The 27,647-nt window shown below is 43.9% G+C and overlaps 1 protein-coding gene and 2 long non-coding RNA genes across 5 annotated transcripts in view; 1 reads left to right on the forward strand and 2 right to left on the reverse strand.

The window, feature by feature from the left end:
- Positions 1–824: 824 nt before the first annotated feature.
- Positions 825–4,656, forward strand: LOC137479418 (uncharacterized). The gene is made up of 2 exons (XR_011002225.1): positions 825–1,670; positions 4,333–4,656. It is a non-coding gene; the product is annotated as an uncharacterized lncRNA (long non-coding RNA).
- A 2,862-nt stretch (positions 4,657–7,518) lies between these two features.
- On the reverse strand, positions 7,519–12,955 carry LOC137479417 (uncharacterized). The gene is made up of 2 exons (XR_011002224.1): positions 10,693–12,955; positions 7,519–9,378 (listed from the first exon to the last, which is right to left on the reverse strand). It is a non-coding gene; the product is annotated as an uncharacterized lncRNA (long non-coding RNA).
- A 4,758-nt stretch (positions 12,956–17,713) lies between these two features.
- Positions 17,714–27,647, reverse strand: part of LRRC8D (leucine rich repeat containing 8 VRAC subunit D) — a 52,070-nt gene continuing 42,136 nt past the window's right edge. For 2 of the 3 annotated variants that reach the window (XM_068199871.1, XM_068199870.1), the window contains one exon: positions 17,714–23,368. In XM_068199871.1, the coding sequence (XP_068055972.1) occupies positions 20,805–23,366 (2,562 nt within the window). In that variant the 5' untranslated portion in view covers positions 23,367–23,368 and the 3' untranslated portion in view covers positions 17,714–20,804. Of the gene's footprint in view, positions 23,369–25,114; positions 25,260–27,647 lie in introns of those variants that run through there. The other variant, XM_068199872.1, reaches the window with a different exon arrangement.

Here is a 27,647-nt window from a genome sequence, read left to right on the forward strand (position 1 = left end):
TTCCCTGGCACAAAACCTATTGAGAGACTCAAAAATTGAAAGTCTCTGATTGGCTATTCAACTGTATGGAAAATCACGCTATGAAAAGCCAGTGTCCATAAAGGAGACAGAGGAGTCTTGCTTTATTTGAATAAAGGGAGAGAGTCCACTGGAGCACATGCCCACAGGTTTTCTCTCTTGAGACTTCAGAGGGTGCAGCCTCCTTTTATCCTGAAGTCCCAGACGCACGTTGCCCTCTTCCTTTCCACATTGCTGAGGTACCAGAAAGGTACAGCCTTCCCAAACTGCCTTCCACATATCCCCCCTTGAACCTGTTATTTTATACCAAACTTCAGGAAATCAAGCTTGTGCAGACCCACTTGTCTGCTTCAGAAGCCAAGCCCTCTGGGCTCTGTAGCAAACCTGCTGCTTGAAGTTAATAGAGACATTAAGACCTATTTCAAAGATGTAAACACCCATACCTTCACCCATCAAATTGTTTATAAAGACATTAGCACACATCTTCCCTATCACAATCTAAGGGGACTACTGTTTAAAGGAGAGGAGAATTTATACTGAAGTTTCTGAGAGGGAAACTCAGAACAGGAGACTGTTAAAATGATAAACATTATTACGAGCTGTTTAGGCAAAAGGCCACGGACAAAGAAGGGACAACCAATGGTAGGCCAGGGAAAACTAAAAAGAATGAGATGCATTGGAAAAGGGAAATAAAAAGGACTATTTGGAGGGAAGCAGGCTGCTGGTCAGTATGTTTGTGTGACTGAGCCCCATGGCTAATTGCCACTGTCTGTCCGATCTTTTCAAATTCTCTTTTTATTTATTTTTCATGTGATTGATTGTGTCCTCTGTTCTGGGTCCATGCATATGAGCTGATAATGAACTCTGAGTCAGTCAACTTGCTGAGTCACATGAGCAGTCTGGGAGAGAATTGCTGGGAGACATTTGAAGGATTTTCCCCTGTGCACACATCCTTAGAAGCAGGATCAGACTATGCATGCTGTCTGCCTGCATGTTGGGAGTCTCTAAAGACCAAGACTGAGAATGGGCAGAAACAGGTCCATGGCACCTAACACTCCTCATTCGTAGGAAATTATGCCAAAATTTGGCATAATTTTGTGAATCTCACATATTTTTGTGAATCTCTCCACTATTCTCCTAAAGCACATCTATTCTGTGATAATCATCAGCAAATTTACTCATTAGAGTATACTAGACTACCAAGAGTCATGGAGTTAAGCCTCTATAGTTTGTCATGTTAAAAATCTGAATTCGAAAGGTCAGAAGCAGCCCCTGAAGACATGAGTGATCATTGAAATCAGCAGTTTCATATGGACTTCAGGAGGCTCTGAATTGGGTCCATCCACATCATGTCAAGATTACTTAAAATTCGTATGCAATTCTCCAGTGTTCCTGTGAAAACTACTGCTGTCCTGTGTGTCCTTTCATGGTCTGAAGAAGTTATTGACAACAGAGGTGGTTGTTACGAGGACAGGCATCTGTCAAAGAAATGAAGTTATGTGCCAGAGAACACCTGATTATGAAAAATTCGGTTTCATACAGAAGAGGAAGTATAGCCCTGAAAACACAGAGGTTTACTTGGGCTTACTGTCCCACAACCAGAAGCTCAAGGAGAAGAAACTGAATCTAGGGGCAGATCAAGACTACAGCAGGTATAACATACAATTTTTTGGATTCAATACAAACAGGTCAGCAAAAGCGTATTATTTTAGACTTAATTATGATCAATGGGCCACTGTTGGTTTCAGACTTTTTAAAACAAAGACTCCTTCTTTCCTCCCTGCAGGCCTCCAAAAAGGAAAAAAAAATCTAAGCTAAGCAAAGTAAAACAAAATGGAGACATAAGAAGAGAAGGGGAACAGACCAGCATTGTACTTAATTTGTTCTCAATGATCAAAACATGAATGTTTCAGTTCAGTGTAGAATCTCCCTGTGCAGTCACATTCTGCTCTTGAATTCATGTTCTACTGCTTCATTTGGTTTGTTTTCTCAGGTTTTTTGGGGTTTTTTTGTAGATTCTTCAGAGCAGTAGAGGGATAAGAGAACAATGAGTGATTTTTTCCAAGAACAAACAGCAGCACGGTTACTGTGAAATACAGTTCTTCTGCAGTTCAGTACTGTGACTACCCACACCCTCTCCTCCTCTTCCCAAGCACTGTGTTTTCCTCTGCCCTTCCGTTTAAAGCATTGTCTAAAACCTGAAGAAATTCTGTCAAATAACTATCAATTGCTGCTAACAGTGGTTAGCAACCAGGTACCAACAATTGTGGAGACCTAACACAAACACAGTTTAATTGCAGCAGAGTTGATTTACATCTCACTGAAAATAAGAGAGAGGGTTCTTCCGGCAGTTTAATTGCACTGGAGTTGATTTACATCTCACTGAAAATAAGAGAGAGGGTTCTTCTGGCCTTTGATGGAATCTGTCCATTAACCCTGTTCAGAGCAGGTGTGACAGACATAATATTTAAACCTAGAGGAGTACATCTCTCCAACAGCACCTCTCTCCAGTACCATTAAAGCAGTGTTCACAGCAGGGCTATATGTGTGTGTGTGTGTGTGTGTATAGATATAGATATTTAACATGGATGTCTACTGACACTTGACATTATCAGGAAGTAACCTTCTTTGCATTTCAGGATGATGTGGAGTAGGGCAGAAATATGAAAATTACATTGATTCTTTCTAGAACATGAAATCTAATCCCCTTTGTTTCTTTTTAGATATTAACATAAAAGCAGATCCTTCCATCCCAGCTTCACAGAAGAACCATGGTAACCATCCAGAGCCACACTTATTTCAGGGCTCCTATGTCTGTCATCACAGCATAAATCAGAGCCATAATATGGATTTCCAAAGCTCAAATATGCTATCTGAATGCATATATTGAGAATACAAGCATAAAAGATGCCCTAAAATTCAACAGGCGGGAGTGGAAACATCCTAATACAGAAACTAATCATGTTCTCCTTTCCTCTAAGGAAAAAAACCCACTTAGAATATAGATTAAAAATCAACCAAACTTAACAAACTTCTTTATGTAACTCCTTTAGAGGAAAGACTAGAAGCCTTCAAATGTGCTGGACACAGACCTGCTGGAGCTTGCTCGCTGGGTGGCCCTGCTGGAGCCTCATCAGCATCCCACCAGCAGCACTGGGTATTTGCCAGAGATAGTCATTCCTGTGACTCTTGGGCCACAGTAGAACACTTAAGTTAGGGTAACAAAACCCATCTCAGGTTTTGGGTTGGTTTTTGGCATGCTTGCCAACAGCTGGTTATTTGGGAATAGAGACAGGCTATCAGCTTCATTATGGCACAGCCCGAGAGGAGAAAGGATCTTTCTAGTAATTGTCAAATTATTAGTGAACTGCATTACTTTTCTTAAATGCAAATACAAAAAAACAAAAAAAAAAAAAAAAAAAAAGCGCAATTATGCTTATTGCTTTTTATATTTACAACTTGCTTTTACTTTGCACTCCTTGCCGTCCAGCTCTAGTTATTATCTAAGCATGCAGAAAAGTGCTGCAAGAGGTGCGTGTGACTCTGGTCGGGCTCTTTGCCCTAGAGCCCCCACACTGGGAGGCAGAGCTGCGTAGGTGCCCTGAGTGGGACAGAACTGGAATTGTCATTGCTCTTTCTCTCTCAGTCAGCCACTTATGCCCTGCAGCATTTCTTTCAGTTGCTTATTACATGCCCATTTGCTCCCATGTTAGAGATGCCTGTGCCATACCCCTTCCTAACTTTCTGTTTCCTTAAAAAGAAAAAAAGCCAAACAAGACAATAAACTAACACAAACATACATATTCATTGCCAGGATTTTTCAAACCTTCTGTATAGGTAATTCTATGTCAGAAAGAGCACAAACCCAATTCCTTTTCTTTCCTGCTGCAGTAGGCTTGGATGTGGGTTTCCTACAGGAACTGTTCACAGAGGTACAAGACTGCCCATGCGCCTGTGTTTCCTTCCTCAAAACTGCCTTGAAGTCACAGAGACTTTAAAAATACATTAAAAAATAGGGGGGTGGGAACAAAAAAAGGTTGAGTGTGTATATATATTTACACTTGCAGGCCAATTCTGAGCCTTTGCTCTTGAGTTTTATTCTTGGACTTTTCAGTGTGACTGAGCAGTCACATTTTTTCTCATTTTAAATTTATAGTTTTTATTGTTACTTAAAGCTCAAGTTTTCATGCTCTCTTGAGTCAGACTGCAGAGGTGTACAGCAAACACTGTTACAAGACTTGTGATAGAATCACCAGAATGTCAGCATATGATTTGACATAACATTTCACATATTTTTTTTCTGTGTTTCCAAAGTAGTTCATGCCAGGAACAATTTCCACATGGCCCAATACATCCTGCTATGAGAGTGCTCAGCATTTTTTCCCTTAACTTGTGTTATGTTGGTGAGTATTATTGAAGGACTAGAAGAATTTTTTCATATAGTGCAGGAAGGGAAAATTGTCCTGTGTTTTTGCTGGGTCTATGATACAGTGTGTACCTCACAGAACACAGTCAAACTTTCATGTAACAGTTTATTTCCAGGTTAGTGACACTTTATAGGGAACTGCTGCATAGTTTTATGAAAACAAGGTACATTTGCAAAACCCTTTAAAAAATGTAAGAGAAGAAAATAGCTACCGCTTCTTTCTCACACTGCATTCATGCTTACTTCCCATGCACTTCAAGGATGACAGAAGTTTCAGCAAACCCTTTACTGCTCAACGCTCATAAAACTTACATATGCTGCACATGTTTCTGAATCAGATTTTTGTATGTAGTGCAACATGAAAATTTAATGCTGAAAATAATGATTCTCTGTGCTTCCCTTTTGTTTTGCTTTGACTTAATCTACAGTGAAGAGCCTCGCATAAAAATATTGCAGTTTCTGTGAAATGTCTGATGATTACACACTCTGTTAGCTCAATAATTGTGCTGGTAAACTCACTTTGAAGTCTTGGTCTGGAGACAGGATAGGTTTATTCACTGCAAATGTGGCTGCTGTGCCACCCTCCACGTGTCAGCAGCCAGGGCAGCAGCTCTCAGGGTGTCTTGGGTATTAATGCCTTGGCACCAATGGAGGTTTCGCATCCCCTCAGCTCATCCCTGGGAAAGAAACTTCTCTTTATGGTCTGAAAATGACTTGTGCCCTGGTAACTCTGCCTGCTCCGCTCTGCAGTGCAGCTCTCTCTGCCAGGAGACAGCTGCTTCTGCTGAGGCCAAAGCAGCTCATCCAGAAAATGATAGAAAGCATCTGCTCATTAGCAGCTTTTCCTTCCTCCTCCTCTTGCACTGCACTTGCTACTCTGGGTCTCGAGTCCTGGCATGAATGTAGAGATACTCTACAGAGCCTGAGCATATTCATCAGTATGAGTATTGCAGGATCTGTCAACATTACCTCCACAATATTTGAGAGCACTTTGAAAACAGTGCTGGCTGTTGCTCAAAAATCATTGTGCAACATGGATTTCACTCAGCTTTGTGCTCTAGGGTCATATATTTGTTGGGCACGTGGTTCCAGCAAGATTCATCATCTGTGGTCCCAATCCAGAAACACTTTAAGAGCAGATAACCACAACTATATCATAATGTGGGTGCACAACATGGTTTTTCTGCACAGGTGTGCAACTTCCCCTTTTTGAGGGCTTTTGAAAATCTCATTCTTTCATCCAGTTTATGTGCAGTCATGCAAATAGCTGAATCAGCACTCCTGAAGGGAATTTCTGAGGGAGGACAGGAGTGAGTATTGTGGTGTTGGGAGATTCAAAGGCAGTTTTTCTCACCTAATTTTGCTACCAAGGGACATGTAGTGCTAGGTTAATGGATTCACCCCCTTCACTGCTGAGATTCCCCTGCACAAATCCCAGAAGTATTTTAGGTAGCTCTGGGAGGGAACTGTGAAGATTTGTATTTTAACTTTCTGAGTGGTGTACATTAAGTATTCTGTGACAGAAAGGTCAAATCAGGATTAAAAAAAAAAAAAAAGAAAAAAAGGAATACATACACTCTTCCCTCCTGTCAACAATTCTCACCCAGCTCAGTTGTCCCCAGACAGGGGCACTGGTTATCTGGTTTTGTTATGGGCTCCAAACCAGATCTAACCTGTGGCTGAGATACACCTCTCTTCTGTTGCCGCGATCTTCCTTTTTCTTTCTCCCTTCACAGTAATGACTCCAGCAACTACAGGCAAACTAACAGAGAGCTACAGGGTGAGGGATATCTGTTTATGTATTTTTCTGTGAGAGGCAATAATCAAATGCAAACATATACATCTAACACAAAGTTAGGCCCAGAGACCCAGAACACCAGGGTTAGTGCTCCACGAAGCAATGGGCTTGCCTTGCCTCCTGCAGCATTCCTGCACACAAAATACCAGGTTTTGGAAATGTATATACCGTGGGCAAAGCCTCACACTGGCCCAAGCACTCTGGTTGCTCAGCCCACACCTACAAGCAAAAGCCAGTTCAGGCTCCATGTGGGTCAGAGTCCATGTGGGAGTTGGCTGCCCCAGGAACTGATGCGGGCTAGACTGGCCGTAGCTTTATCCTTGTGTTACATTCAAGAAATTTTTCCTGCATTGTTCAGTGGAATTTGTATGCAGAGCCAAAGATTGCTCCACAACTACCCCAGAAAGGTGTGATTCATTAGATGGCATTTGAAAGGGACCATCCCAGTTTCTGTCCCCTGGAAAACCCCTGGATGTACCAGCAGAATTTTCTGGTGGCAGTGCTTCTGGAGGTGGAATCCTGTTCCGGCAGGTATTCCTAACAGACACCCATACACTTATAGTGCCTTTTCAGTGTATTACTAACAAACACTTTTAATTTACTCAGCTAGAACAGGCTTTCAGTATTACAGAAAAAAAAAAAAAAAAAAAAAAAGAGATTTCTGTGTTATTTCTGGAAGCTTATATAATTTTTCCCACTTTCTCTTTTCCTCTGGACACCACCTCCCTTTGCATAATTTCATTAAGATGTATAAACTCTCCAAGATATATACCAGGGGAAGGAGAGCAAAATCAGCAATAACAGTAAAAACAACAAAATATCACCTTCCATCCAAGTTACACAAAAAAAATTGCAAAATTCCTTGGCACCAGAAGCATGGGAAATCAGAGCCACCTACTAGCCAGTGAAGGTGGAGTTCCTGTGTGCACAGTCAGGGCTGTGCCAGCAACAGTAGGAGAGGTATTTTTACAGACATTTGAAGTAGACAGTCTCAAGACCCTTTGCTGACATCCATGCCACTGCTGGTCTAGCCAGTAAAAGGCAGCAGCACTGGAACTGTGCAGTGATCATACCCTGCCTTATCATGTAAGTTCAGCTCAAGCGAGGTCAGAGATCTCCATGTATATTTTAAAACACAGAAGCCAAATCAATCTGTTGCTAAATGTGGGACACCTAAGAGATCAACTGTAGGATGTGAGGTTTTTAATTAAAACTTCATGTCTTCTTTGCCTGAGGATCTAAGTAAGAATAGGGAAAAAGAAAATTGAAGTGTGTGAAGTCCTATAGCCCTGTCAGGTATGATTCCTTCAGCAAATTAAAGAAGTTTGTAAGCTGACCAAAACCAAGGTGGGTCCCAATCTGCTCAGGATTCCTCCAGCCTAATGAGGGCTGTGCCAGAGCAACTGTCTCTCCATGAACTTTCACCAGTTCCCTCCTGAAAGAAGACACACAAGCTATTAGTTTAAAACTACTTTCCAGATGCTCTAAATCACAAGAAAAGCAAAGCTGTATATCAACAACCATGGATATGGCATTGTCAACTCCAGCTTTTGGATTAAATCGATACACTCGCCATTCATGGGAAATGAATTGATGGGCTTGGATCTTTTCCCAGCAGGCTAGTGTCCACTGCTCCGTGCCCCAGAATGAATACACCCTCTGGCTCTCCTCTTCAGCTAAACACACAGAGCAGAGCAAAGCAGTGACCTCCCTTCTCACCTCCCTGAGAAGCTTTGGGTCTGGGTGTCAGGCCAGGGCTGACCAGCCAGGTGCTCACTGCTATTTCCCTGGCTGAGCCAGATCAGCAGAGACAGGGGGACATAAGGATTGGACTTTCTTTTCAGCCACAAGCATGTTTCTTTACCTGTAACTCATGTCTTTGTAAATATTTATCCCCAAATGGCATCGGAAGATCCACATGGTATACGGTATTTGTATTTTCTCTTGGTATGCCTGGAACAGTGGAAAATCAATAAAACAAAGTTTCACTTGCAGGAGTTTGAAGCAATGGTGTTTCCCCAATAAACACCCCACACACAGTGCTTTATTACTTAAGAGAACTGCACCAAAGCAAAAACATTTTAGGTATGAATCCTGATCCTAGAGCTTGTAAAAAGATACTTACAGAAGCTGAAGGACTGAGTTGTACAACCCTTGCAGGACTGAGCACTTACCTGAGCACAACCAGCCCATTGAGAAGGCCTGGCACAGGAATGCTCCCCACATTTCTGTGGTTTCAGTAAAACAGCAAATTAGTTAATGAAGGATAGCAGCATCTCCAGAACGGCCCTGAATTTTAGAGAGTGGGTTTTTTTCTGATAAAGTTAGCATAAATGTACAGTAACATCCTTTCAGGAAGAAAATGTTCCCCACATACTAACAGGACAATACAGTAGAATAGTTCCTTCAGATGAGAAGTTTTGCACTAGATTTTATTAGGGAGGAAGAATTTAGCCAGAATTTTTCCTGTTCCAAATCAGCAGCAAAAAAGAAGAAACCAAAACAAAACCCACAGGGAAGAGAAAATAAAAACTGTAGATATTGTTGTCAAACTTTTAGCAGGTTGAAATCAGAGCTACCATGCACAATGGCTCAAGTCTGCAGTTTTCAAAAGAGGCATCTGGAAAAAAACAAGTTTCAATTAATTTTAAATGTGAAGCCAAAGGAATTCAGAACAAACATTTTGGTAAAAGTCCTTTAATTAAGAGGGGTTAGAGCAGAAACAGTTCACCTCTACCCCAGTTAGCGATGGAGCTCTGAGAAGCAACCCAGGTTTTTTAGAGGATTGTTTCACTGGAGCTCATTCAACCATATGCTTTGTATGACAGAGCTTCAGGAGGTGAGTAGTGAAGAGGCAGAACAGCCCTGGGAACAGTCAGCACATTGAACTGCAGGACTTATTTGCTTTCTGTGATGTGTTAGGACCAGTTCCAAACTCCTCATAATCATTGCATTAATCTCACAAGCTGTGCCTCACTCAACCCTGCAACATTAGAAACAGGAAATTTCCATCCCCCTGGCCTTTGACAGCCACTTTGCCACTGCCTTTGTGCAAAAGCTCATAGAAGGAAACAAGAGCTGCATCTCCAATGTTGTGCCTGCTCTAGGAGACAGTAAGAGTCTCTGTCTGCTTAGTCTGAAAAAACCTTTGCATTTTTAAGTCAGCTTGAAAGAGCTCCGAAACGGTTGGCTCATTCTGCCCCAAAATCAGCACACCCCTCAGCACCCCCCAGCATGCAGGTGAGGAGGAGGAGCCCCATCCAGGCCTTTTTGTGGACAGGGCTCTGGAGAGACAAAATCAGCAAAAGCCAGGCACCAGCCATCCATCCCTTCCTCTCCATGTGTCAGACCAGAGGGACATGCCTGTCTTCAGTACAAATCAGGGAGGATGGGGGTATCTGGCAGTTCCTTCTCCCGCTCTGTGAGCAGGAGTAGCACTCAAATATCCTCTGCCAGCAGTGACTCAAGTCCCATCCTTGTCTCCTGCACAGGAGCCCACGATGGAGCCAGTCCTGGAAGGCCATACAAGCTCAGAACACTCAGGAACCAGCAAATGATGGAGCATCCTGCAAGCAGCAGGGAGGAGATGGGTCCTGCCAGGGAGAAGCCCCCAAACAGGGAGCACACTTGAGTCTGTATGTGAGACAAAATTAAAGAAGTATCTATCAAAGGCTGTGGCTTACACCAAGGAGTAAAGCTTCTCCCCTCTGAGCAGATGGTGCCTGTGTGCCCAGATGACACTGCTGGCTGGTCTGGAAAAAGCAAAATATGTATGTGCTCTGAAGGATGGACAAAACTGAGAAGGACAGGGAATTTAGCTTTCCTGTCACAGAAAGTTATCCCAAGCAGCCTGTTACAAAGGTGTCATGATGCAGGAATTGAAGCCATGCCTGAGGCTGGTGGCCATCCTGTGTGCTCTGCAGCATGAGCACGTTGTACTTGTGGTGCCTCCTGATGGGAAGATGCTTTCCACCAGGGCATTTTGTGGGAGAACCTCCCTTCCTGATAGGAGGTGCTGCAGATCATAGAGAAATCAGGGCAAAAGCCAGGGTCATGCCACAGCAGAGGTAGTTTCCATGTATTTGTTAATCTTCCCTGGAGTTATCTCCCATTAATTTCCTTTGCATCCTCTTGAAACTAAGAAAACTCGTATCTCGTATTCCCAATATCCTGTAGCAAGGCATTGCACATTAACCCTCCTAAACAGCACCACAGCAAAACACTTTTGTACTAAACTGAGTGTTTAGAGAGTTGTTTTTCTTCCCCAAAATGTATAATTCACAGTTACTGACAGGAAGAGACACCCCTGCAGGCAGTGGGGCTGCTGAGGGCCAATGATCTGGGGCTCAGGGCATTTTTAACCCAAGTCCTTGTAAATGGCCCAGCCCCACTAGACATCACAGCATGAGAAATCCATCCCAGACACCCCACCTGTTCCACTCCCATACACTGAGGAGCAGCAGCTCACACTGAGGCCCATTTGCTGTTAAGCACTGGAAATGCTGTGGCCAGCAGGATAACAAGTGGAGAACCAGCATCTACACACTTTTTTCCACATCACACGGGACTGATATAGTTTTATAATATCCAATGCCTAGTCCAGTTTGTATCTGTCCATCCTTTAAGCTTCTTTAACTCGGGTCTTGCACAGAGCTAATCACATCACCACCACCATTTTGCTAATAATAGCAGCAGCCCTTCAGGCTGTCAGGAGCACTGAATGCTGCCTAACAAAACCACTGTGATGCCACATCTCTGAGGTCTCCTCCATTACCAGCCCCTTCTCACTCTGGTGAGGAGAGAGCAGCAGAATGTAAAGCTAAAATGCTCATTTTTGGACCCTCAGAGCCCCAACAAGGCTGTTCAGTGTTTCACAACTCATGCTGTCTGCTGCCAGCTCCTCTGGGGCACTCAGCAGTCAGAAGCCCTGTTAAAGAATGTTAAAAGCCTGGAATTAAACAAATCTTTTCAGAGTTAAAGATGTTGCTAAGGTTAATCACTGAAAGAAGAAACACAAACAAAGCTCCACAGGCACAAGGACCCGTACATAGGGCAACAACCCTGCCTGCCTTCCTCTGAAATTACCTTTCACAGTGGGTGTAATTCTTCTGTGGGGCAACTCCTTCAGAGACACCCTGGCTGGGAGCATACCTGCTGTTCTGGGATAGACATGGCCAAGATTTACTTGACTTCCTGGCAGGGAGGAGAAAGGCAGGTTTCAAACTATGCTGTAGCTGCTGTCTACATGATTATTTTACAGTCTTTTAATTACTTCAGAAAAATGTTTTAATTAAGACCCCTTCTGCAGAGTTCTAGTTCAAAACTGCAGCCTGTCAGCTCTACTGGTCCTAAACTGAAAGAGGAGGAGGTCCCTGAGAGAGGACATGCTAAAGCTCCTTTGTGCAATGCCTGTGTGGACTCCTGGAGCTTGCAGACAATGACACTGAATCACTGGGGTTTCAGATCAGCAGCACCTGGGGAAAACACCCCTGCTGTGGGTGAAGGCTGAAATCTGTGGTGAGAGGAACATGCACTCAGCCACAGACAGCTCGGCAGGTTTGAGGAACATTCCCAAGTACTATTATTCATCCACACGAGTGCTGACTCGCAGGGACAGCGCCACCGCACACACACTCAATTTTAAAGCCAATTTACTTAACGAGATTTTAGTACAAAGACAGCTAGGAACCTATCTCATTCTCCTGGGTCACATCATGCTGGCATTTTCTTAGGTCTCAAATACACAAACTGATACTGACAGCGATTTACAACCCAGCTGGCCTTTGCTTTTTGTTAAGAACATTTCACAATTCACAATAAAAGCTGAGGCCCTGAAAGGCACCTGGTTTCCAGCTCTGCTGTGCATTACAGCCCTACAGACCTGGGTACATACTCAGTCTCCACTTGCCAGCATTTTACATCCACAGGATTTTCTTGTAGCTACGGCGTGGGAAGAACTCCACAATAAAACTCTCATTATAGGTAATAGCCTGGAGAGCTTGGAGACCAACCACTGCCTTCAGATGTATCCCCTGGACCTCAGAGAAGCCAAACAGCAAACGAGGGCAGCAGACCCTGTGCAACATCCTGCCCCTGCCCTGACCAGCCACCAGACCAAAGATACCTTGCGAAACGGCCTCGGAATTCCCTCTCTGTGGAGGGCACCAGGAGGTCACGACCAGATGGAGGGCTGGGTAAACCAGACATTGGGCGACGCTGTCGTTCCTGGGGAATCTCTTTCTGGCTGTGTGTCCATCCTCAGGGTCAGGGCTGTACACTGGAGGCCTCAGCCCATGTGCCACATCCCATTACACACAACACTACTTTTATCCATCTTGGTAAACTGATAGGATTGAGAGGAGAGAAATAGGAGTCACAAACTACTGAAAGAAGAGGTTTAACCCAGGGCAGAGAAAAATAAGAAGGGTGGAGGAGAAGTACTCGCTGCAGAACTGGCTGTGACAATCATCAGGTGTTGACTGCAGCCTCCCTGAAGAGGGTTAGAAACACACAACCCAATTTCCAACAAGATACGGGAGGCTCTTGAGACACAAAACTGTAGGTGCCGTGGGGATGCCTATGGAAATGGCAATTTAAAGATGTTATGGCAACGCTTTCCTCGGAGGGCTGCAGGAAGAACACGGTTCGAACCCAGCTGCGTGAGCTGGAAGCGGACAGGACCCCGCCCGCCCCAGCACTGCCATGCAGCAGCCCTGCAGTGGGAGGCGGGCAGCTGGGGGAGCTTCAAGCCCTGCTGTGCCGGCAGAGCTCTACCCCACCCGGGTACCGCCTGCCAGCCAGAGGAGGGACAATCCCTTCCCGGGGGAAGCTGCAGCTCCCAGATTAGGCTCTGGGCCTCGATAGTGCCGGGGGTCCCCGGCAGGGCGCTGCCGAGCAGCAGCAGGGCAGGGCTGCGGCTCCGGGTAGGGCCCTGCTGGGGTACGTGCCAAGATGAGCTTATCTCGGACACTTGCAGGGCAGCAGGAGGGGAAGGAGGGCATGTAAGCAGCCACATGGGCACCCTGAGGGCCTGCTCTGAGAGGCAGAGGGGACAGATATCAAGAAACAAAATAGAAAAAAAAAGGCGAAGTCATACAGTGCTCTGAGAATTTGAACTTGGCTCTAGGCAGGAGCACTTGTAACTTGCATTCCAGATTTTACACTATTTAAAAGTTCTGACATTTCAAGCCAGAGGTGGGGTCTCTACCTCCTCTCAGGACCATTTATTCCCACTCATTCTGCATTTCCTCCTATTATCACAATCCCCATTTTTCAGAAACATTGCATGTTTCGTTCACCAGTATTCCCTTTGATTTGTAGTTAATGGCACACTCTTTCTTGTTTGGCATCTCCCATAGATGCCTCGGGAGGAGTGAGGTAAATCTGGCTTCCCGAGAAGAGTCAACCCTCCACGGGGTGCTGGCAAGAGCCACAACACCCAGACCTTCTCCCACCTCAGCTCTGCCAGAGCACCTCCACAACACCCTCAGGGGTAAGCCTGCTTTCCCCAGGCCAGCAACATTGGCTCCAGAGTTGCTGCAGCATGGTGTTAGGGAAAAAGGTTTTAAAATCCATTTTTACAAACCACGTAAAGCAGCAAAAATACCCAGAACTGGTTAGCAGAACAGCAACATGTCCATGCATTTATTCCTAATGGTCTACACAACCCAGTCCTAACTTGAAATTTTATTGTTTATGGGCACAGCATGTTCATTTTGTGGGAACAGACCTGCTCTGTGTTGGAAGACTTCCTGCAAGCAACTGTGGTGTTAATTTAGAAGATGGCTTTCTTCCCAAGCAGTCATCATTAAACCAACAACCCTGTGTTACCTCCAGCATCAAGGGGCTATGTGCTGTTGGAGGCAAGACAGAACAAAGGTCCCAGTGATAGTAATTGCAAAAGGGCTTAGGGGCTGTTCTCTTCAGGGAAGGGAGAGAGATGCAGCCTGGCCAAATTCCAGGGTGTGTGGTTTTAAAGATCCTCACTTGAGTTGTATTGTGTTGATGTGCAGCATTATAGAGCTGCCACTTCTGCACCCATGCCTGGCTGAGTTACAGGAACTATTTTCAGCATCTCAGCCAGAAATGACATCTCTCATGACTTTTATCATGGAATGAGTGTGTGTTTGTAATCAGCTTGGAAAATCTGTTTCTGAGCTTAATTCTAAAGCCTCATCTTTGCTACAGAAACAACTGTACTCAGTGACACAGCGTACCCTCCCTTGAGCAGCATGGGGAATGATTTGCTGTCCTGGGAAATTGGTAACAGCATAAACCCACAGGGTTTTGCAACCTCAATGTTTGATGCCTTTGGTTTAAGTGCTGAACACGCTGTATAAGCACAAGCAGACAGCCTGAACTGGGAACTCTTCTGTAGTGCTGAAATGCCAACCATTTGGGTAACGCTGTAAGCTAATCATTAGTTTGTGCAGTAATTTCATCAATTCACAGAGGGAGGCAAGGGATTAATGCCAGGGCCAAAATCACTACAGAATTAGTCTCAAATCTTTCAAATTTGGTAATCTTAAGGATCAACTTGCATGTTCCTACAGCAAACTTGCTTAAGAAACTTTATTTAAATGCCTTCATAAAATGTCTTTCTGAAGAAACAAAGCACCCAGGCTTTGCAAGGGCAAGGATATCAGTCTAGCCTAAGACAAGGCAGACCAGTCATGGATGCACTGCACTGTGGTTGGCCCTGCTGTCACTGGAGAACACAAGTGTTTGCACTGTATCTGTAACTGAACTGATGAAAGCTGCACCACAGGGCTCTTTTCAAAGGAATCCTAAACTTCAGTCTGCCCAAACTGCTTGGGATGCAACATATCCACACAGCATATCCACACAGTCTGTCTGTACTTCTGAAAGCTAATAGGTCAATATATTTCTAACCATTTGGTTTGGCTTAAACAGAGAATTAGCAGTTTTCTTGCTGTGCTTCTTCAACACAGAGATGATTAAGTAAACTGCTTGCCTAGAGAGGGTGGAATTTCCATTGCTGTCTAACCCATGCTAATACTGACAAACATCTGGCAGTAATGAATTAGGGAACCTTATTTCTGCATGAGGCAGGGTGGCAGGCTTAAAGACATCTTGAGGTATCTTCTAGTCCTGCCCAGACTGATGATGATTTGCTGTCTACATCAAATTGTGCTGGGATCACACATTAGAAACATATTGACATAGCTCTGCCATGCAGCTAATGATGAGACTGCCTCTGCCTCTTGAATCTTTCTACATGACATAATTTCTGCACGATTTGTGTTTTTTTTTACCTCCCTTAGCGAATCCACAGCTTACAGACTTAGGAAATGTGTTTTCAATACCCTTTACCCCAGGTGAGGAGAAGGCTGTACCAAACTGTAAAGTAGGTCTCAAGTCACAGGCTTAGCCTCCCTCCTTGCTTTGGACTGAAAAGCAGTGCCATGGTCCGTCATAGTTTGAGGCCAGCTGTTGCATAGAACACAAGTCCATCACACTGGTGACAGCGGCCCAGATGAGCTCTCCTCAGCCCAGTGCCACTGTGCCCCATGGCTCTGCTCCCCTCAGCCCAATGCCACTGTGCCCCATGGCTCTGCTCCCCTCAGCCCACTGTGCCCCATGGCTCTGCTCCCCTCAGCCCAATGCCACTGTGCCCCATGGCTCTGCTCCCCTCAGCCCAGTGCCACCGTGCCCCATGGCTCTGCTCCCCTCAGCCCAGTGCCACCGTGCCCCATGGCTCTGCTCCCCTCAGCCCACTGTGCCCCATGGCTCTGCTCCCCTCAGCCCACTGTGCCCATGGCTCTGCTCCCCTCAGCCCACTGTGCCCCATGGCTCTGCTCCCCTCAGCCCACTGTGCCCATGGCTCTGCTCCCCTCAGCCCAGTGCCACCTTGCCCATGGCTCTGCTCCCCTCAGCCCAGTGCCACTGTGCCCATGGCTCTGCTCCCCTCAGCCCACTGTGCCCCATGGTTCTGCTCCCCTCAGCCCAGTGACACTGTGCCCCATGGCTCTGCTCCCCTCAGCCCACTGTGCCCCATGGCTCTGCTCCCCTCAGCCCAGTGCCACTGTGCCCCATGGCTCTGCTCCCCTCAGCCCACTGTGCCCATGGCTCTGCTCCCCTCAGCCCAGTGCCACCTTGCCCATGGCTCTGCTCCCCTCAGCCCAGTGCCACTGTGCCCATGGCTCTGCTCCCCTCAGCCCAGTGCCACCTTGCCCATGGCTCTGCTCCCCTCAGCCCAGTGCCACTGTGCCCATGGCTCTGCTCCCCTCAGCCCAGTGCCACTGTACCCCATGGCTCTGCTCCCCTCAAGCCCAGTGACACTGTGCCCCATGGCTCTGCTCCCCTCAGCCCAGTGCCACTGTGCCCATGGCTCTGCTCCCCTCAGCCCAGTGCCACTGTGCCCATGGCTCTGCTCCCCTCAGCCCAGTGCCACTGTGCCCCATGGCTCTGCTCCCCTCAGCCCAGTGCCACTGTGCCCCATGGCTCTGCTCCCCTCAGCCCACTGTGCCCCATGGCTCTGCTGTCCATACTAAGGTCCCTCAGCAAATCTGAGACTTCAGTTCTCATGTTTAGCACCCTCACAGGGTCGCAACCCAAAGACTCAACAGAAGCCCCATTTTTCATGTTCACAACAAGCTGCAGAAGTTACACGTGGGACTGTCAGGTTTTCCTGCTCAACTCCCTGTCTTGAGAACTGAGAAGTCTGAAAGCCAGATCGTGTAAGAAATGAGAATGACAGTAAACACCATCGCTATAGAAGCACCTGCTTTGTTTAACTTGACTTTAACTAAAGGAATCACACTCTAATGCACTGCCTTCATATAACCATACACCACTAATTTCTCTGCACATCCATGGAAACACAATATACAGCTATTTCTGGAAGAGTTTTATTAAAAATGCAGCCCACAAAGCAGAACCCCCATAGTCAGACATGATGTACAGTATCTGGGCATCCTGCTTTGCTACCAGAGAGGGCAGCTCAGGACTGCAAAGGCATTAATGTAGCAGCAGAGAGCCTTTCGCGACTGTCAGCATCTTCCCTTACACCAAGAAGCTTGATGCCTGCCCAGAAATGCCATCATTCAGTTTGCATCATTGGAAGTAGTTTCCAAAAGGTCAATTTATTGGAAAACTAAAGGATCTTCACCAAAATGAGTTACAGTGGCAGAAGCAAACAGAATGGGCAATTTCCTACTTCCTCTCATGTGAACAAACACAGGTTTTTCTTCCAGAGCCATACATGTGTTCTGCAGAATCTGATTATCCAAATAAAAACAGTGATAGGTCATATAGACTGTGTACATGAAAAAAAAATCTGAAGTACTGTATTCTAGATAGAAACATACCTACAGGATTTACTGGGAGCAGCAACCCATACCTCTTCATACTTCTTAGAGTACAGGCACCACAGAACAAGTTCAGCATGAGGTACTTGAAATCAGAGCTTTTACTATGCAAACACACTTTTCACCCATTAAAAAAATAGATTAGAGGAAGATATAAACATCTTATTTATTAAATCAAATAGAAATGCAAAATATATGTCACATGCCTTACATGGAAAAGAGATGAACTTCCAAGACTTTAAAGCAAAACTGTGTCAGTTGACACGCAGGAAACAGGAACATTATAAACAGTCACAAAGAGGAGGAAGGACTGGGGGGAGGTGACACAGGGGGTGCTGGGAAGTTCCTCCCCACTCTGAGACAGATCTCCTAAAAACAAGAATGGAGTTTATGCTAAGCAAGCATTAGAAGTATGTTAATTTTAACATACACTTATTTTGGAGGAAATAGTCTAAAGACGTACAGTTGGCTACTAACTAGTCAAAACAGTTATGTATACCATACTCATTAAGTGGACATGGGTTTAATTTTTGAGTATACCATAGTCATATGAATTAGACATGGGTTTATTTTTTGAACAGTAGGGCCAGCAGGAGAATCAGAAACACCAAAAACACCTCTTAAAAACTAGATCAATACACAGCCACATTCTGTGCGACTCTGCTATTAAAAAAGGGGGAAAAAGATTAAAAAGAGAACTATTTTTCTAAATATTTAATCATTTTGTCATCCTCCAACCCTTCCTCCCTCCTACACACAATTTCTTGGAAACTGAAATGACACTCAACAGCAAATACAAGCATACACCAATAGTATAGTCCACAGTTTTTCTAAAGAGTCAATAGTCCAGCAATTTTAAAGTGATCTATGTGCAAAAAATAAACAAATGAAAGAGTTTCTTAAAAAAAAAAAAAGAAGTCCGCTGCAGCCTTAACTTCTACTAAAAAAAAAAAGAATCTGAGGATTTACACTAAGTTTCCCAATGGAGAACAGATCAGTAACTACAAGTACTCTGCCTAACCTGTGACTTGGTGTTGCAACACTGTCAACATCCCAAGTTTACTACCTGCTGGCAAGTGGAAAACAGACTGTATCCCCATGAGAAACAGGAAAACCACTGTTCATAAACTGGTCTTCTGAGATACATAAACATTTGGTGCAGGTATGTATTCAGAGACTGCTACCTACAGCTGAGAACAGTCCTCCCAGCATGACTAACAGTAAATTATTAACAATACAATATGCAAGACTTCTAAGAGCAGTATTTGAAATGTTCCTGCCTGCTCAATGCCTCTAGGCCTGAAATATCTGCTCGTTAATAGTGGTGTAAGTCAGGGCAGCTCTGGTGAAGTTACAGTAGAAATCACTGTGCATGAGGATTTCTGTGTGAGAAGAACAGTCCCTTGAACTACAGACTAGTTCAGTCCTGACCACACTACAATAGGGAATTGTGTTTAAACCATGAGTAATCATGCAATCATCTCCCAGCATAGTACTTCTTTTCTGCACACATGGAATGTAAATGACTGAGATTTACAACTGATGATTTTGCAGATTTAATGGATTATATTTCTCTAATGGTTCTGGCAATGCAAACTCAGTTAAAAAAACACCACCAAAATGGAAAAAAAAAACCAAAAAACACAAAAAAAACCCCAAACCAAACCCAAGCTCACTGCTGTCTGCTTTTCTTTTTATTGGATGACTTATCTGGCACACAGTTAGGATTTCTAACAGTGAGTAAGTCTTCAAAGACATTAGATTCGTTGGGCTGGGGTGTGGTTAAGTTCAGGTGTGGAAGACACCACAGTAGATGATAAAGCTTAATCATGGTTGAATGAAAAAGCAGATCTTATGTCTGTTATTAGTCTAGTAAATTGAGATGATGCCCCACATCCTAAGCAAGGGCTGTGAAACACAACAATCACCAACTCATAAAACACCTTGAGTTTTCCAGATAAAAACTCAGACGAGCAAAACATGAGCAGTAAAAACACTTGGTGTTTAATGGCTTTCAAAGTCACCTTCCAAAAGAGCTCAAATATCAAAACTATCTCCAACTTGAAAGCCATGTGGCAATATTCTCCCTTTTGTCTCCCACTGCTGCATGGGACCAAGGAGCATTATGGAGGCTGAGGGGGAGACCAGCGACAAGAAGGTGACCGGCCTCTGCCAGGGTCAAGGACTAGCCACTGGACCACAGAAGGAATCTCACCCAAAAACATGAGGCCTTGAGTGGAGAAGAATGAAGGCAAACACACTTGGTCTGATGTAAAACACTGAAGTATTGCAGTGTCCAGAAAAGGGCAGTGGAGCTGGTGAAGGGTTTGGAACACAAGTCCTGTTAGGACTGGCTGAGGGAGCTGGGGTGTTGAGCCTGGAGAAAACAAGGCTCAGGAGGGACCCTTATCGCTCCCTACAACTACCTGAAAGGATTGGGTCGGTCTTTTCTCCCAGGTAACAAGTAATAGCACAAAAAGACACAAGTTGTGCTAGGATAGAACATTAGGAAATTTTTTTTCATTGAAAGAGTGGTCAAACATTGGAATAGACTGCCCAGGGAAGTGGTGGAATCACCATCCCCAGAGGCATTCAACAAAAGCGCAGACATGGTGATTAGGGACATGGAGGACCTGGCAGTGTTAGGTTAATGGTTGGACTTGATGATCTTACAGGTCTTTGCCAACCTAAATGATTCTATGAAACCTCATACCTTAATGCAGGAAAATGGTGGTTCTGGTGCAGTTCAAATCACAGCCAAACTGGTTTTATTCGCCGAGGACAGCTAAATACTAACAACACAATTCAACCTGTTTCAAGTGCTGTTAGGCCCATACCACATACAACATTTAGCCTTGGTTTGTCTCCCCATAATGCACTAAAGTAAAACCAGACCTTAAGGAATAACTTGCATAGTAAGAAAAGGTCATCAATTTAATCATTTACTTTAAGCAGGCAAGCAAATTTGTAAACATTCAAAAGCGGCAGCATCCAAGTTACAAACATTTTAAGGAAAAAATAATTGAGATTATTAAGGTTCTTTATCCTCTCAAAAATTTTGGAAATTAACTTTTAAAACACTGCAAACATTGAACACTCAGTTGCACTTCTAATCCTGCTAGTAATTCTGCCTTCCAAGGAATTCTGCCTTCTAAAACACATGATCTCACAGTTGCCATACTTTTTATCATTTGCCATTTGGAAGTCAGCTACCAGAGCACTTCACCTCAGTCTAAATCCCATTAGCAAAGGGAATGCCTGTGTCTTGATTCAACACCTCTTTAACTTCTGAGGGTAAAGTGTCAAAGAGGTGATCTTCCACTACAAGCCCACTTTTCCTGAGAAGCTGACACTGCCCCAGCGTAGCTGGCAGACGGTCCAAGCAGTTTCCCTTCAGTTCCAGGTAAGTCAGCTGCAACAGCTGACTTACTTTATCTGGGATTGAGGTAATACAGTTTTGTCCCAGACTCAAAGTCCTCAATTTAACACATTTAAACAACTGTTTTGGCAAAACGTCGACTTTGTTTCCTGTGATGTGAAAATGCTGAAGATTTTGAAGCAAACCTATTTCCACTGGAATCACCGCAATTGAGTTGTAGCTTACATCCAAACACCGAAGTTTCTGTAAACTGAACACTGCGGCAGGTAAGGTTTCAAGTTTGTTATTGGAGAGATAAAGAGACTCCAAATTCTTTATGTGAGTAATGGATGAAGGAATGCTGACTATTTTATTGTGCCACAGCTTTAAACAAGTCAATCTTTTTAAATGCTGGAAACTGATAATTTCTTCAATTGTGCGTATGCTATTTGACTTTAAATCCAGTTCCTGTAAGTTAGAGAGACTGAAGATAGCATGGGGAATTCTCTCCAGTTCACAGTTCTGCAGTTCCAACTCTGCAACATTTGTCATTTTCTTAAGGCTATTGAGTACCACAAGCTTAGTGCCATCATTATGAATGACTAGTTTTGTCAGATGCGGTGCTACATCTGTGATATTGGGGGGAATTTTGGTCAAATTGCTCTTCACGTGGAGAATTTTAAGGTGTCTCAACTCTCTAAGAGATTCAAGCCCTATCATTTTATTATTTTCAGAGTTCAAGTTGCCTATCAAATACAATTCACGGAGGGTTTTGAGCAAATACACCCACGCAGGAATTTCTGCAACATCTGTGAATTTCACATGAAGGCATCTCAAGTGGTCCCGGAGGAAGCTGAAGGCAGTCTGCTCGACCTTCGCAGGGCAGTGGTACAGATGAAGCTCCTGAAGATTTGTCATCTGGGAAATTTTGGCTGTAATTTTTGCTTCAGGAATCAGCTCCAGTTTCAACACATCCAGATCCGTCAGATCAAACACTGCATCGGGGACTCCCGACAGCATGAAGAGATGCAACTCCTGCTTGTCCTGGGCATTGCGGGAGACGTGCTGCCGAAGCTTTTCATAAGTCCATTCGTGGTTTAAACTAATCCCACGCAGTTTGTTCTCGCTTACCTCTGACAAAAAGACACCAAATCGCTTTGAATACAGCTGGTCATACTGATCTACCATGTGCAAGAGAAATGCAAAATCGTTTTTGACATCTGGGATATCGCTGAAGCTACTCTCTTCTCTGACCTTTTCAAAAGAGTATTCTTTTAAAGGTATCCGGAACAGCCAGAAAAGCGTGTAGAGGCAGATAAAACCATAGACACAGATGAGGGAAATATAGCTGATAAGCAGCTTCTTCAACATATAAGCCATATTGTGTGTACATTCAAACTGTGTGTAGCCAATCAGGTGTTCCACTTTCGGGTTGCAGATGTGTTCAAAACTGATGGTGTTGACAAAGTTTGCAGTATAGCAGAGAATAAATATGAACTTGACAGTCTTGATGACAGTCTGGCCAACATAGAGCTTGTAAATCAGATCGCTGTCTTCTACGTGAGCCCGGAATTTACGGACTTTCTCAAACAGCGCCTTGGCTTGCTCTCCATCTTTCTTATCTAAAATCGTGACACTGGGAATCTCGATCATTGGCTTGTCGGCTGAAAATTTGAAGCCCGATTTGGTTATCATGGGAGTGCTAGCACTTGGGCTTCCTTCATCACTGCTAGTGGAAACATACTTGGGCAGGGACTGGGCACCAGTTAACCTCTGTTTATTCTCCTCAGAGTCCTCACATGCCGTTTCAGACAACGCTTTTGTAGTCCAAGGAGACTCAAAGCACTTCCCCAGTATAGAGACAAAATGCTCTATTTTTGAGCAGGTCTTGGGATACTTGAACCAAAAATTACTACTGACTATTAAAATTATAGTATGGATGAGAACAAGATAGGGAAAATACTTTGAGTACCAAGGAAGAGCCAAATGATAGCACATCTGGTTAATAAATACATACTGCTGAAAATCCAAATTTGTTTTACGGCCTGAGGAATCTTTCTGCTCCTTCTTCAGCTCCTGGTCTGATTCAGTGGGTTGATACTGAGAAGAGGTAGCTCTGCTCTGAAGAATGTCAGGTGTTACAGTAGGGGCAAAGGAAACAGTTCTCATTGACGCTTCTTCTTGACCAGTGGTTGTTTCAACAGTGGTGAAGTCAGCCTTCCCTGCTGTATCAGGCTGCACTTTTGAATTTACAGTAGACTGCAAAACTGGCAAGCAGACCACCTGGTCTTTTGTCAGCTGCATGGTTCCAGCAAAAATGGCAACCATTAACATAACAACAGCGAGATAATCCATAAATACATCCCACCATGGTTTCAAGATACGGTAAGTTGGCTGGATGTCACTGAGCGATGCAACTTCTGCAAGGGTAAACATTCCTACAAGAGAACAAAGACAAAAATCACTGTTGTTGACTGGGGACATTAATTTTACCATTTAAAAACAATCCCAGCATGACGTACACAACCTCAGAAGGTTTTTCTTATGTTTTGTTGCCTGTCACATATTGTCCATCATGCCACTTAACAGTTTTTCCAAAGGATCTGACAAAAACAATGAAGTATTTTAGCAAAACAGAAGGCTTCTCACTTCAGACCACATCATGTTTATGTATCTTTGCCACTTCACAGTACTGAAGCCTGCTCTATGCAAGTTAAATATCTGAAAGGTATAATACTGTAGCTGATATATATTAATAAAAGGAAAGAGCAACAATAGACTACAGAGCACAAAATCCAATTCTGTAAAAATGATTGCTTGAGTCTGAGCACAAAAAATCCACTACTAACAGTATTTTGTAGTACTTTGCATTTAAACAAAATAGCATTTTTCTAAATACTTTGTGCTCTGCTCATGACTTGGACAGCACATTTTAGGTCTTGTTTCATCATCAGCAAGGTCCCTCATTTCTTTTTATCTAGCACAACAGAGTATCTTCCACTCCTTCCTACTGAGCATCCACATGTCTTATCAAATTGATTGGCTCCTTTCCCTTTTAAGTATCACTGCAGCACAAGTGAAAGCCTTGCAGCCACTATGTGAACATTTGGCACAATCCTTTTTAATATACTTGGATGTTTTAAAGTAAAAAACAGTTGGATGGGGACTTGAGCAACCTGATCTAGTGAGTGGCATCCCTGCCCATGGCAGGAGTGATGGAACTAGATGCTATTTTTAGGAACCTTCCAATCCAAACCATTTCCTCTATGATTGGACCAAATATTGGTACTGTATACATTTTTCTCCCCAAATTATTTAACCCAGCTAACCAAGAACAAACACCACAAATCTTTCTTAATATAATAGGGAAAACATTTTTTCAGATTATCATCACATCCTAGTGATCACAGGAAGCCAGTTAGTACAGGTAGGACAAGAGCTTACTGGAAGGCTTTCACTTTGTCTTAAACTTATGCACGTGAGACAAAGCAGCAAACTGACCATGGGAGAATCCAAACCTCTCTGCAGCTTTAAATAACTTGCTTTGCTTTTTGTTTTGACAAAATATGGAGGAATCAACTTATCGGCTTTAAAAAAAAATAAGTTTCCTGCACAAGCAGGATGTGGTAAAATCATCATTTTGACTGCTGAACGTGTGACCCAAAGTTGCCATTTCTAAAGAAAAATATCTAGCTTGTGTGCACACACGCAGCTGGGAAGGAGATAGTATGTACAGTATCCCACAGAGTCTGTCTCCCTTTATTGGGGACAACAACAGCTTATCAGAGCCCAAGGTGGTCAAAGCAGGCAGTAACAAGATGCAATAGATTTATTATTTTTAACTTGTAGCATAACAGTTCATACAGACCTGCACCTTACACATCGTAAAGGAGATGTCAGAGGCAACATATATACAGCGTGATCATTTAATTATTTCTGGATAACAGACTCTTCTACACACACAATTCAAAGAGCAGCAATTGCCTATATAGTGAAAGTCATGCACTAGCACCGCTCCTTTCCCACACCAGTACAAGCAGCTCCCACATCTCAGTTGGTGGGAAAGGCCAGCACTTGTCTTTACTACCATGGAGCTCATGATCAAAGTGTCTCCTCCAACACAGGGAAATACCCAGCCCCTGCCCTCCCACACTCCTCCCAGAAGCTTTACCAGTCTTGCATACCAAGCCTGTGATCTGGTGGAGGCAGCCAGAGAGGAAAGGACTTTATCTCACAGCAGCACTCATCTCAGTGCTCTTGGCACAGTTGTCAAAACTTAAAAGTTAGGGCTGAGTTTCTCAGGGAACCAGCAGAAGGAGCTTGCAGTTCTCACTTTCTTTATTTTCCAGTGGGCAAATAAATGTCAAATACTCCTCCCTCATCAGAAGTTTCTGAGGTCTTACAGTCCTCCCAGCTCCACAAGGACTTCCTTCCTGAGAGGTTCCTGAGCCTGCCCCCACACACTCCCCAGGGCTGCAGCTGCTGTACAAAGTGCTGAAGGACACCGACCAGTAACACACCCCAGCTATCAAAGCTTCACAGTGCCTTACCTGGAAGTTAGCTACAAACTCCCATCTTTAATGTCTCCCAGGGCTTTTCCTACACCGAGTCACAGCATGACTGCTTGCCCTGGAATTGCTACCTTTGACATTTAACAATAACTGTGCACATGAACAGCATCAGCCATTTGTGCTAATGTGAACAGATTGATAAAAAAGGACCCTCCTAACTCCTAGGGCCCAACTGCCTGTCACCTGCCCAGAACAGGACAACCACAAAGCAACAGCAGAGGTGATTTTTTTTTCCCCCAAATGGATTATTTTTCTTTCTAGGAAGCTCTCTGGAAGGCATACTCTCCATCTCCACGCTGTTTTCACAGTGGTCTCACCTACCTTGGCTGCCACAAGAACTTCTGGCCCAGCAGGCGAGTTCAGCAGGAGAGCACAAAGCCAAAGGCAGAGCAAGGACGAGTCCTGTGGGCACAGGCCAGCCGTGCCCAGGCAGCCAGGCAGCAGGGCAGCGGGGTGGGAGGGAGGAACGAGCTCGCTGCAGGAACAAACACAGCTAGCCGCTACTGCTTCTTCCTCTGGGGCTAGCCTTTCTCTCAACTTTGCACTAGCTAATTACGTGGGAAGTTACTTCACTGAGGTTTGGGGCATGGCCTCCAGAATTCCTTTCACAGAAAGAAGGTGATTTTTTTGCTTCTTCCGTGAGAACACGTGGATAAAGCATGGAAACCCAGGCACTGCAGACATGACTGCTCTAAACAACTGAAATAATGGAAAAGAAATGACGGAGTACAAAGTGGTTCCAGCTGAAGACTTAGAAAAAACAGCAATAAAATCAAAAGTTAAAAATCACCTCTACCAGACCTCTGTCTTGCATACACAAAATCATTGCCAAAAAGGTTAGGAGACACAACAGAGCCTAAGTAATCCTCTTTGTGAGGCTGTAGGCAGCATGGTGTAACAGGAGCTTTACACCAAGAAGTACCACATTCAGTGTTCTGAACTCATCTTTTATTTCAAGTTACTGATACTCAGAGAAGAGCTCTTGTTTTGGCAGAGATTAGCAGTTATAAAACACAAAAAACTCCTCTGTGGCATTACTGTCTCATAAAACACAGACCTTTTTCTAGCTAGCAAAAATCAGTTCCAAGAGCTGAAAACAGATTTGTCTCCCTACATATCCAAAATGTTTAATGTTCTGAGTCTTAAGAACCAAAATGAAAAACTATAAACCTAGACACAGTATAAGACACATTCTGACAGGCTGCAAATAAATTTGATATTTTCTCTCTTAAATCCATCATAACATGTATTGGTGTTTGATTTTATTAAACTAATAACCACAGAAGTTAACTTTTATTCTATTTCTGCACACACTTAGAAATCAAACAATTAAGAGGCACTCAGAACGAGTCTGTACAGTATGTAATGGGTTTGGATTTTCTTTATTCCATTTGAATTTAAACTATTCAAATCTTTTGAAACCTACTGTCGGGAATATTCCTTAGAGTAGGTGGAGAGTATTTTCACTGCTAATTTTCAACTCCTTTTAAGAGTGACAAATTGGGCTTTGAGTTTCATTCTAAGTTACAGTGATAACACTGTAAGTAAGTAAGGAAAAAACAAAGATGCAAATGCCAGTCAGTGTGTGGCAGGCAGAGCCTGCAACACCTTGCCATAGGTGGTCTCCCCTCAAAACTAGTCATGGCATGCTCTACTCACAACCCCAAAGCAGAAAACATCTGCGAGCAGGTGGGTCAAACTGAAGAACAAAGTCCTGTGCAGCTGAAATGTTAAAATACCTGATTTCTCATGGTGAAAACACGCACTTCTTTCAGCCCTTTTCAGGGCTTACAAGGCACCAAACGAACCTTGAGGGTCAGCAGAACATGGGCCTTTGACATACCCAAGATCCAAAGAGAGCCACACTAGAAAAGTGAGGTTCCTAAAGAGAAATTTTCTCATTCCCAATATGGAATGTCAGGACAGATTCATTTTTTTAAATAGCACATTTTTGTTTAGTTTTAATAAGCATAGATTTTAATTCAAAGATATCGCAGTATGATCCTTAGGGCTGCACAGCTACATAAAGGCTTTAATTTTAACAAATAACCTTTTTCCCTCCCAAACCCTGTCTCCAGTTCTGTAACATGGATGACATTCTATCCGAAACTGATACAATTTCTTTCAGCTCCATCTATCACTTCTA

Source organism: Anomalospiza imberbis, chromosome 9, assembly GCF_031753505.1.
Source record: "Anomalospiza imberbis isolate Cuckoo-Finch-1a 21T00152 chromosome 9, ASM3175350v1, whole genome shotgun sequence".
Lineage (NCBI taxonomy): Eukaryota > Metazoa > Chordata > Aves > Passeriformes > Viduidae > Anomalospiza > Anomalospiza imberbis.